The following is an 11,971-nucleotide window of genomic DNA, read 5'->3' on the forward strand; positions in this document are numbered from 1 at the left end:
GTGTACTCATTTTGATTATGAGGTCTGCTGTATTATTTAGCTGATTTGGACTAGTTGTCTAAGTCCTTTATCAGCAATTCATTCGTAAGTATACCTTAGAATTGGTTAACAATTACATTCCAATTACTTCAGTGAAAACAGGAGTTTATATAGGAAAATCCCTGACATTATTCTTATGATACCTGTCTATTAAGTTTAAAATGGTGTGACAAAGAATATTTTAAGATAGTGGCATACTATTTAGTTCTTTTGTTTAATTCAAACCATGAAATTGAAATACATAAAAATATAAAGTAAATGGTACAGTACAAGAAAGGCATTTGTTCAGTTATAAAATTAAAATTTTAATATGCATCACTTTGCCCAGCGTTCCTACAGAGTAGTATGTATTCAAACTTTCTTTCCTAAAGAAAAAAATTAAACCAAAACTTTCTCTCTTGACAATATTTTTAATAAAATAGGTTCCAGGAGAGGAATAGGTAAAGAGAAGATAGTAATAGATAATCTAGAGGGAAATGAGCCCATATATACATGGAAATTTATCAAATGAGAAAGGTGACCGCTCAGATTGGTGGGAGAAAAGCATATTAAGAAGTGGTGCTAAGCCCTGGCTGGTGTGGCTTAGCTGGCTGGAGCATGGTCCTCTAAAACAAGAGGTCACAGGTTCGATTCCAGCTCAGGGCACATACCCAGGTTGTGGGCTCAGTCCTTGGTCTGGCTCATAGGAGAGAGCAACCAGTCGATCTTCCTCTCTCTCCCCCTTTCTCTCCCCCACCCCTCACTCTACCTCCCCTCTGAAAAAAAAACAAGCAATGACAAAATGCCATCTGGTCAGGATGGAAAAAAAAAGTGGTGTTAGGATAACTGCTAGGCTTAGAAGGTTAGTATTTCTCTCTCTCTCTCTCTGTCTGTCTTCCCCTCCTCCCTTCTTTCCTCCCTCCTTTCCTTCTCTCTCTAAAAGCAATGAAAAATGTCTTCAGGTGAGGATTTAAAAAAAATAAAACATAAAACTACCAAATAAGGAGGAAGGCTCCACATGATAAAAACAACAAACTATAAGGAACATTTTTGTTTCATGTTACAGGCCAAGGGTTCAGATTTTAACAATCTAAGGACCTTTACAAGCCAATTACCATCAATTTTGTCAAAGAATACAGCTGACCAATTAATACATGAAAAAGATATTTAGCCTCACAAATAGTCAAAGAAATAGTAAACTAAAATCATAATAATATAATTTTTGTTCACCAAATTGGCAAAAAAGAATTTTTTTTTAATTAATAGTGTTCTGTGTTGTAACTATTCTAGTTGTCGATTGCTGCATAATAAATCACCCCCAAACAGTGATTTTTTTTTAATTGTGGTTATTAATTTTGTTCAGGAGTCTGGGAGTGATTGGGCTCAGCAAGGCAGTTTTTGCTCAGGGTCTTATGCATCTGCATCCAAACAGCAGCTGGGGCCGGAGTCATAATCTGAAAGGCTTCTCCACTCATGTGTGGGCTGGCAAAAGTCACACAGCTGCTAGGTAACACTGAGCCTTCTCCAGCATCTCCTTCTCTGTACGTGCTCTCTGAGGATCACTGGGCTTCTTACCTGCAGCTGAAGGCTCCCAGAGCTAGGGAATGTCCCAGAAGAAAAGTGTCAGAATTTGTGGACATGTTTTAAAATCACCACAGCAAGCGTGTTGGGAAACAAACATTCTCATATACTTTTTATAAGAGTTCAAAGTGGAATAATCCTTTTGGATGACAATCTGGCAATAATTATTAAAATTTATTCCCTTTAACTCAGCATGAAACTTCTAGAAATATGCCATAAGAAAATAATCAGACAAGGGTTCAAAGGTACATGTACAAGAACTTTAATCTCATTGTTTACAGTAACAAAGTATTGGAACAAACCAATTACCTAAGAGAAATGGTTGATCAAAAAGGTGGTTTATTAGCCACGAAAAATAATAATGTCTATACTTACTGACACGAAGACAACCGAACCCTGGGAGAATATACAGTAACGACGGAAACTGTGTGTGTATTATAATCCTATGCTATAGAAATGCAGTAGATGAAATAAATGCATTAATATATGTGAAGGTTATTTTTCAAATGCATCTACATAGTGGAGAGGCTGGAAGGACATTACTAAAATATTAACAAGTGTTTAGCTCTGAGTGGTAGAATTTTAATGATTTTTTAAGTTCAACCTATTACTCAGAATTAGAAATAACATCACTCTCCCTTTTGAAAAATAATTAAGTACTCATTTTTTATTATGATTTTTTTCCTATTTCATTTACTTCCAAAATTCCTCAGGGAAAAAAATTTGATTAGTTTGTTAAGTATAGGAATTACATTTACATTGCAAAGTCTGTTTACTGGTTCATGTGATCAATACAGATATCTCAGAAGCTCTGATTGTTCACACAGCAAACTCAAATGTCTGGAAAAGTGGATCCCTTTTGAAAACTCACCATGGCCTCCTCTGAGCAGTTTTAGGTCGGCATAACGAGGGAAGTCCTGCTTTTGGATGAAGTTATTTAAATCTGCCTGTTGCCGTTATGGGGAAAGAAGGGCGCCCTGCAAATGCTTTCTCTTAAGGAAATGGGCGCCTTGAACATGGCCTTCACATCCCGTGAATGAACATCACATTTGGAGAAGTGGAAGTACTTTTTCTGCAGAAAACCTGCTCCATGTTAGTTACAAGTGGTTCAGTTTCATTTTAATACCAGTGCGTACAGAGATTTTTTGTTTGTTTTAGGTATCTTATTCAAGCCTTAAGATGACTCTGCAGGTTCAGTATTTTATCTTTATTTTGCAGATGAATAAACTGAAACTTAAGGAGATTAAATTACTTTAATTAAAGGCTACATACTCAGTGACAGAAATGAGGTATCTGAGGTTCCTAAGCTAAATTTTACTCCTTTAACTTGTAAAGAGGCTACACTTAGTAAGACAGTTGGGCTGGAACCATGAATTCTAATATTTGAGCAGGAAAGGACCTTAGCAATGCTTTAGCCAAAGGTGGCAAATGGGCGACAGGCCTACCCCCTGCTCCCCCGCTCAGGGTGGCAGACATTGCTGATGGACCGTGGCACTCTCCCACACTGGCTCAGAGTCGCGCTCCACACAGCGCCCCGGACAGCTGGTGCAGAGTTGGCGTTGACGCAGAAACCCATTCATCATGTCATCTATCTCACCACCTTACCGAATAGGAAACAGGCCTGGGGAAAGGCATGGCTCACTCTAGGCCTCGCAACTGATGGATGGCAGAGTATTCGTTTCCTCTCACTTGGGTCAGGACTCCTTCCACCAGAATAGCTCAAGCTCCTTCCAAGTCAGACTTTTGATGATTCTGCACTAACATTAATACATGGAAACACAGTGTCTGGTACATACTAAGTACTGGATCAATATTGACTATTATCATTATAAGGAGAGAAAACTTAAAATATACCAACCCTAAGATGTACAGACTGAATCAAATCAGATCACATTGCAAAAGGATCTGCTAGTTTTCTAAAATGGTTACAGGGCTGTGGTCTGAACTAGCCAATCAGCTGCAGCCTCAGGCCCAGGGCCCAGCCACACGGCCACCTCATTCTTTGGTCCCCAGTCACTGCTCCTCTTGAATATGCTACGGAAGGCACCGTGCTGAGGGCTCTCTCCAGTCTAGACTGATGATGTGAAGCAGCCGACCTTCACGCAGCCTTTGTGTGGTGCCAGCAGTGCCCCACTAGCTTTACCTTGCTCGGGCTTGGCAGAACTATGAACTATTCAGCCACCTAACTCCCTGAGTTCCTGCTCGATTCAGCATCCAGATTTGGGTTTCTCTCATACTTTCAGGTCTCCCTCTCCTGCTCCACAGACTTTAAAAGACTCACATTACACTTACTAACATTATTTTCAGCACTCACAGAAAAATTTCCATGCATACTCATTTCTAGGTATTAAGTGGAATAGAAAATGCGTATTTTCATAAGGATATTTGGCTTAACTCCTCTCTTTTGGATGCAGGGATTGGTTTACTAAGTTGCTAAGTTAAACTTAATCATTTCACCTCCCAAATTTGGCTGCTTTCTGTGTCCTCATTCCTTAGACGTCGTCATTTCTGACCTGCCATACTGCAGTAGCCCCACTGCTTTCAGTCTCATCCACCTCTGAGTCATTCTCTAAAGTGCAAGAAGAATCTTCTAAAGAACCCAAATCTAATCATGTCACCCTTCTGTTTAACATGCTTCTGTGCCTCCCCATTGCTGTCCAAAGAAATCCAAACTCAATAGCATGTGGTATATTAGCTCCCTGGCCTTGTTCCCACTCCATCATGTGCTGGCTAAATAGAATCCTGAGCCTTTCAGGATTTAGCTAAGTAACCACCTCCATCAAGAAGTCTTCTTTCACAGCCCACTCCCCCACGCCAGGCTGCGCTAATTCTTACTGTATGCTCCCATAGCACCTTGTTTTTTATCTTCCATGCGCGGCATCTCTTTCGGCAGGGATCCCCAACCTGTGGGGCTGCGGACTGGGACCGGTACCAGTCCGTGGCCTGTTAGGAACCCGACTGCACAGCAGGAGGTGAGCGGCAGCCAGGCAAGCAAAGCTTCACTGGCATTACCACCTGAGCTGCACCTCCTGTCCCCCCACCTCCTACCTACTAGCTCCACCCCATGGAGAAATTGTCTTCTACGAAGCTCATTCCTGGTGCCAAAAAGGTTGAGAACGGCTCTCTTATAGGATTCAAAGGCCCAGTAGAATCTATTTCCCCCCAGTGGCCTGTAAGTTTCGTAGGATAGAAAATGACGGTTGTGTCTTTCTCATCATTTTAGCTCCATGATTTAACACACTGTCTCTCACATGGTAGGATTTTTAAAATATTTGTAGAGGAAAGAATGATGTCATCACTTTTCCTGAAACTATAATTATAAAGCTAGTAAGATTTTTTAACTGACATTAAGAAATACAGAAAGAATAAGATTTATATATAATCATCTTATGATTGAAATTCCAATTCCTAATGATATAAAATGAGAGGCAATTGAAATCGCCAAGGGCCATGTTTTTTGAACTGTAGTCTTATGCTTCGTCTGTGGCCTTAGAGAACTTTCTGGTCACAGATGCTTCCTTTCTGACTCTCTCTCTTAATTCCCCATTCTCTGTTTTATTTTAGTTTTTTTAGATTAGGATTGGGAATATTATGTTGGCAGTAACAACAGAAAAATCTAGAAATGACAACCTAAAAATATTTGTTCTGGCTTATTGTCCCCAATTATAGAAGTAATACAGTTTTTATTTTTTAATTTTGTATTGATTTGAGGGAGAGAGGCAGGTGTAGATTTGTTATTCCACTTATTTATACATTCATTGGTTGCTTTTTGCATGTGCCCTGACCAGAGATCGAACCAGCAACCTTGGCATATTCAGGCGACACTAACCCCCTGAGGTACTCGGCCAGGGCAGGCAGAAGTAATACAATCTTTAAAATACATATTTGGCGAATTAAAAAAAAAGGATTAGTGAACCTAAAATCATCCAAAAGCCCACTTCCAGGGGATGCAGTGGTTTCATTTTTATGTTTTTTCTTCTCTGTTTCTACATGTACATTTTTCCCCACTTAATACTACACCAGGAGCTTTTTCCTATCCCCTCCCCAGGCCACACCGGCCTCCTCTCAGTTCTTCCAAGCAGTCATGCTTCCCCTGCCCGCCCGCCTTTGCACCTGCTGCCACTTCTCCCTGGAACACACTTCCTTGGATGGCTGCGGAAAAACAAAGGATCTTGGCCTCAGTAATGACTGGTTCTACTCTTGAATCCTTCCTAATCTCTAGCCTAGAAGTCTGGCAGCATAAAATTGTACTAGCTTAATATACAAAGATGCTTATCTTATTATGAGACTAAGAAGCTTATTCACAACTGTTTGTGGTTTGCTTAGTGAGTCTCAAGTTACACGTGTCCTGGGAGACCAGATTAATGAACCTTTATTTAGTATATTTTTCTTCACATGAAAGAAGCCCATTTCTTGTCCTCTTCTGATCCTAGAAAATCTGCTACTTTTGTCTCACCATAAGATTCAGGTATTTAACCCTGGCTGGTGTGGCTCAGTGGATTGAGAGCCAGCCTGTGAACCAGAGGGTTGCCAGTTCAATTCCCAATCAGGGTACATGACTGGGTTGTGGTCAGGTCCCCAGCTGGGGATGAGCAAGAGGCAACCACACATTGATGTGTCTCTCCCTCTCTTTCTCCCTTCCTACTTCTCTGTCTGAAAGTAAAAAAGTAAAATTTTTTAAAAAAAGATTCAGGTATTTATGTTCCTTTTTAATAGGAGATTTGAAACTTAAGGGGAACTTGTAACCCTACCTCTGTCTTTGTAACCTACCTAGCACTCCAGTTGCGTTAGACTTGGGCCCCTCTTTTGCTCTGTCCAGGCAGTGGGTCTCAAGGTGTAGGTGCTAGACCAATAGCATAAGCATCACCGGGGAACTCGTTAGAAATGTAGATTCTCCGCTCACCTCAGGCCCAGCAATCTGTGTATTAACTAACAAGTTCCCCAGGCGACTAATAATCTGCTAAATTTTGAGAACGCCTGCTTCAGGAATAGGAACGATCTGTTCCCTGAATCCCAATGTCAGGATGCTCTCAGACTCCCTGACAATAATCAGCCAGACTGCCTGAAAGTTTGCGTACTTGCTAATGTTAGCTCTTTGCAGCTACACAGAGCGGCTTATTATCACACTAGCCCGATCTCTTACTGCCCTTCCTGATGCTTCCTCTTTTCTTTGACTAACATCTGTCATCATAGCCTGGGGTGTTTCTAATCACTTTAGCCTGTCTGGCTGCATTTTATCTCAGCAGCTGTGGAGATGTTGGTTTAACATCAGTATCACCTGCCCCCAGTGAACCTAACTTGCCCAAAATTCTAGCTCTTTTGGGTCTTATATGTCTCCATCAGTTCACCCTACCATTCCCAATGTTGACAAAAGGTTTGACACATGGAGTGGAGAAAACCCTTAATTCCTAATTAAAGTCAAAGGTATAAATGACAGACTAAAACACACAATTGCTTAGGTTATTTAAAATTCATTAAAAGTAAAAAAAGGCAGGAAGAGACTTTTCACTATATATCTATTTTTATTCTTTGATTTTTTAACAAGATAAATGTGTTACCTACTGAAAAATAATTATTTTTCTTCTGAAAAAATGCATAGTAAAAAGGACTGGTCAGGGAAAACTTCCTGGAAGAAATGAGTTGTGAGCTTCATTTAGAATAGTGCCAGGGACAAAGATTAATGATGGAGGGTAGGGAGCGCATTACAGATGAGAAAAGGAGAGGAGTAACCGGGTAAATGCAGACCATGCAGAGATCTGCAGAGTTAAGAGGCAATACTGACGGGTATCTTTTTACCAAAACATGCTGGTTTTGACAATTCATTTAGACTATGGAATTCCGCTGAAAGACGGAGATGAGAAAACAGATGAAGAGGCGAGTGGGCCATATTCAGATGATGAGATGTTAACACACAAAGGGCTTCGAAGATCACAAAGCATGAAATCTGTGAAAACCGTGAAAGGCCGCAAAGAGGTTAGTCAATTACAGAGTTGTTTTCCTAATGATTCATATTAAAGGATTTCCCTGCCGCACTATCATTGAGGATATTAATGGTCCATTAATGAAGGTTTGGAATGGCAGACCCACAGTTATATTAAAAATTCTTTATTCAGATCAGATATGTTAGGATCTCTGAAAATTTTAAAGATGGTGAATTCCTAGTCTCCCACTATACGGAGACGGGGTAGTCTTACATAAGACATGATAGGGCTGCCATGAGGACCCAGTGCCAGCCCTACTCAGAAGCAAAGAAAGCAAAAAAATTAACTACCCAGTTTTGTTTTGAACCAATCCTACATGAGGATTAAATAGTGAAAGTTTATTTATAATTGTGTATTGTCTTTGTGCCCAGAAAGCAGTGGACAATTCCAACAGATTAATTACTTCAAATTAATTACTCTGAGCAACGTACCAAGCAAAGCATAAGTAATAACAGTTCGTATTTCTGTTATTAGAGGTAATAATCTGTAGCATATATCCAATTTGGAACCAACCATATTTTTTAGTATATAAATAGAGTTGTCTTTTGAGTACACTTATAGGATAATTGATTCTTTTTATCAGAAAAGTTAAAAATTATTACTGTGAGTTGAACTATTAAATCTTACATGATTTTAAAAAGTAGTCATCTAATTTGTAATAATCACCCATTTCTCTCTTCAGGTGCGGTATGGGTCACTAAAATACAGAGTGAAGAAGAGACCACAGGTGTATTTTTAGTCATGTACACTTCAAGTATCCCAAGACAAATTATGCTAAAGCACCAACTTTTTTTTTCTAACATACATTCAGGATTTGTTCACTAAAATAATTCCTTAAATTGTGGCGGTGATAGGGTTTATTTTCATTAGTTTAAGTATGTTTGTATTTCTTTAACAATTACTTTCAAATGTTGACTACTGAAGGTAGTTATGCAAAATATGTATATATGTGTGTATATACATACACATATATATCAGAAATAATAGAAAACTGTGTTATCTATTTTCAAATTCATCAAAAACACGGAGTGCCTGGGATGTAAGAGGAAGCACAAACCCACAGTATACTTGAAGAGAGTCTTCTTATGGTTCAAGATACATCAGTCTTTGTGTTATTGTGCTGTTTACCTCCATTTGTGTTAGAGCTATCACATGAGGGTAGTCACCAAATAGGCCCCTAACCCAGCAGTGATAGCACAGGGCATGATGTGAGATAAAGTATGTTTTATATATTCTTTTAAACTTTTACTTTTTTGATACTTTATAGTTTTTCCAACGTCAGCTGAAAGTTTTCAAAACAAATGTTTGAAAACCAGGTATCCACGTAGCACTTTTGTTCCTGACTAGTTTTGCACACTTGAAAATTGTTTACTTATTTTACGACTGTACGTTTTAAGTTTTACGGACACTATCTTTATTATTTGTCATATTCTGACAAGTCAAATTTATGCCTTGAATTACATCATCTCTTTTCCTGTGGGTTTCCTTTCTAAATTTACTTGATTTTAATAGTATAAAATAGAGCGAATTGTTTGGTTCTAGCTCTTTTTAATTATCTTCTTTACAGATCAGAAATTATTTACATCATTAACCAGTTTTCTATATTTGGCTGTACAGTGTAGTTGAACTCAGCATGTTTTTATTAACACTGGTTACATTCTCAGACTTTAAAAGTGTTAGCTTTTGGGAAATAGAGTTGGAGACCAGTATGGCACTTCAGTCTTTTCTAATTTGTGAAACTATCTAACAGCCAGTCTATTCACAAGCTTGGCACTTACATGTGCTGCTGATTTATAAATCTGGCATTAACTAGAATAATTTGGATCACTTCTTTTCTGGCTGAAATAATTTCCTGAAGAGCATTGCCAATGGAAAATGAGGATGTTGTTAATATCACATATTAGAAGCTATTAGAATAGATATTAGAAAAATACTGTTTTTTAATCCAAGATATTTTTGAATTACTAGACCATGAGGCATTTTTAGGTTGCATTGATAGCTATGCATGATGAACTATAAGTCAATATATTTGGTGATGGTTTGGTTTTAGTAATCGGTAATGAAATTTGTACAATTATACTTAACTAGGTAATCTACTTGATAAATCTGTTTGTCCAAAAGTAAAAACAATGAGACAGATTTGTAAGATCTTTGACTTTCCTACCTTTTAAGAAGTGAAGCCAGCCGACAGCGTGTATTCAGGACCTCCTCAGGGTGCTGGGAGAGAACAGAGTGTTTACTCAGGAGCACCTTAGCGTGGTTCAGACATTCCTCTTGATACAAGTCTTAAAATATTTTCTAGATTATCTCACGTTCTTAATATGTAACACCAAGTAAAAATTCATTTTCAATTTCTTTTCTCCCAGTTTATCTCTATGAGTACATCCATCTACTTTACTAATTTTTAGCCTCTTAGTTTCTGGAAAGACCCTTTAATTTGTGTTCGAAACTCCCATGAATTCTGATTATAAACTTTGAAAGAATTTTATCTATATTGCATGGTCCTAGACTTATCAGTATAAATGCTATGCCATGTTTGTCTTTCCTGCGGGAAGGCAGTGTCATCTCAAATTGCCTGACAATGTCACGTGAGTGACTTTGTATCAAAAACATTACCTGTGGGGGCTGATTTGTACCACTGTATCATTTTCAAATCTAATTTCATTATCACACCTACTCTTTAATCACAGTAAACTCACACTTTTCTAAATTGGAAGAATTATGAATCCCTCCATACTTCTAGAATCAAAATACGGTAATTTGACACAGTTTAATCAAAGACAACACCAGTTTCAAAGGGGTAATACAAACCATTCTGTTTAATTAATCTCTTCACACTTACAATGCTTCCTCTGATATATTCTACTGCTTACATCCTTGTATACAGTGATGTCATTTTGCTGTTCTGTCATTTTCTTACTCTCCTTTTCTTACATTTCTTAAGTTTTGCTTCTTTTCTCATGTGTCCTAGCATGCCCTTTCCTTTGAACTTTGTATAATAAGCTTATGCATTTTAGTTTCTTTTAAGGTAGAGCAGGTCATTTTTTGTTTCTGTGCTTTTGAGTCTGCAGCTTTTAAACGAGGTAAATTTGTCCCCAGACCACAGTGCCTTGCTTCCCCCACTACCACCACCTGGTGAATAGGCATCAGATGCTGAACAAGCCTATCTGGGGCACTATTTTGGTAGCGGGTAAAGTTAATCCAGAAATTGCAGCCCTTTTATCATATATGCATTCAACTTGTTCAGCAATGTTAACTATTTCCAGAGTTTACTTGGAAGTAAGAATTGTTCTATTCTTTAATTTACCGTATTTTTTCTGGTATAAAAAATGAGCCAGAGATAAGCCTGATTGCTAAGTATTTAATTATATAAACCCACCTAAGTCCTGCATAAGATTTGCTCCACACACTTTAGTATACATGTGGATTTGGCTAGAAAGAGATACTGCCAGCATTACTAATGATAAATACTTGACGACACAGATTGATGGAACAAAATCCTTAAAGTGTTTTCAGGGAATTTACTCCACGTGTCACCACCAAAGATTTCTACAGTGTTATAACGTATGTAAATATTCCGGATTTCTGTGAGGCATTGATTAGATGAATATATTGTCTTTTTTTTTTAATAACACAGTTTATGCTTCTGGAATGCTTGAACTTTTGTGTTGTTAAAAATAATTAAGTACTATCTTTAATATCGATAATTTGTATTTTTAATTGGAATGGACTAAATTTTTATTTTGATACTATCAGGAAACTTAAGGAGTTAATGTGCATTGGAAAGCAATTTTCTGTTTCCTACTGTGTGGGCTGATTGATTTGCAAGGCTAATAAATAAATTTTGAGAAGGTCATTGTTAGTGTGGTATGCAGTGTACATTTCTTAGTAAACACCATTGAAGAATAAAGCTTTCTGAAAATACAGCTTTTCTCTCTACATGTTTTTAAGATATAATCTACTAAGGTGTATCCTACAAATATAATGTGTATTAATTCTTCAAACGTTGACCATGAATTAACATTTTTTTTCCTAAAAACCTTTTAAATCTATGTACTTTAATTGTTAAGAGAAAGCAATTTTGCAAACTCTTTGTAAAGGCTACCTTTAGGCCTAGTAGAGGGGTAACTTCACAAATGTGGTTTTTGAAAATTTTAATATAAAATAAACGTTTTGTTAGTGACAACTTGTCTTTTTTTCTTGTGTCAGAGTATGTATTTTGGGTTCCATGAATTGATAATTATTTATTATTGTCTCTTTTGATTAAATAATAGACAACATATGCACACATTTAAGATTGCAAACGAGCCCTGGCTGGTGTGGCTCAGTGGATTGAGTGCCGGCCTGCAAACTGAAAGGTCACTGGTTCGATTCCCAGTCAGGCACACACC

General features: G+C 37.9%; 1 protein-coding gene across 1 annotated transcript in view; it reads left to right on the plus strand.

The window, feature by feature from the left end:
- The window catches only part of REEP3 (receptor accessory protein 3), a 77,970-nt gene extending 66,204 nt beyond the window's left edge, over positions 1-11,766 (plus strand). The window contains exons 7-8 of the mRNA XM_024561342.3: positions 7,427-7,572; positions 8,263-11,766. Of these exons, the coding sequence (XP_024417110.1) occupies positions 7,427-7,572; positions 8,263-8,319 (203 nt within the window). The 3' untranslated portion in view covers positions 8,320-11,766. The remainder of the gene's footprint in view (positions 1-7,426; positions 7,573-8,262) is intronic.
- The last annotated feature ends 205 nt before the right edge of the window (positions 11,767-11,971 follow it).

This window comes from Desmodus rotundus, chromosome 4 (genome assembly GCF_022682495.2).
Source record: "Desmodus rotundus isolate HL8 chromosome 4, HLdesRot8A.1, whole genome shotgun sequence".
In the NCBI taxonomy this organism is placed as follows: domain Eukaryota; kingdom Metazoa; phylum Chordata; class Mammalia; order Chiroptera; family Phyllostomidae; genus Desmodus; species Desmodus rotundus.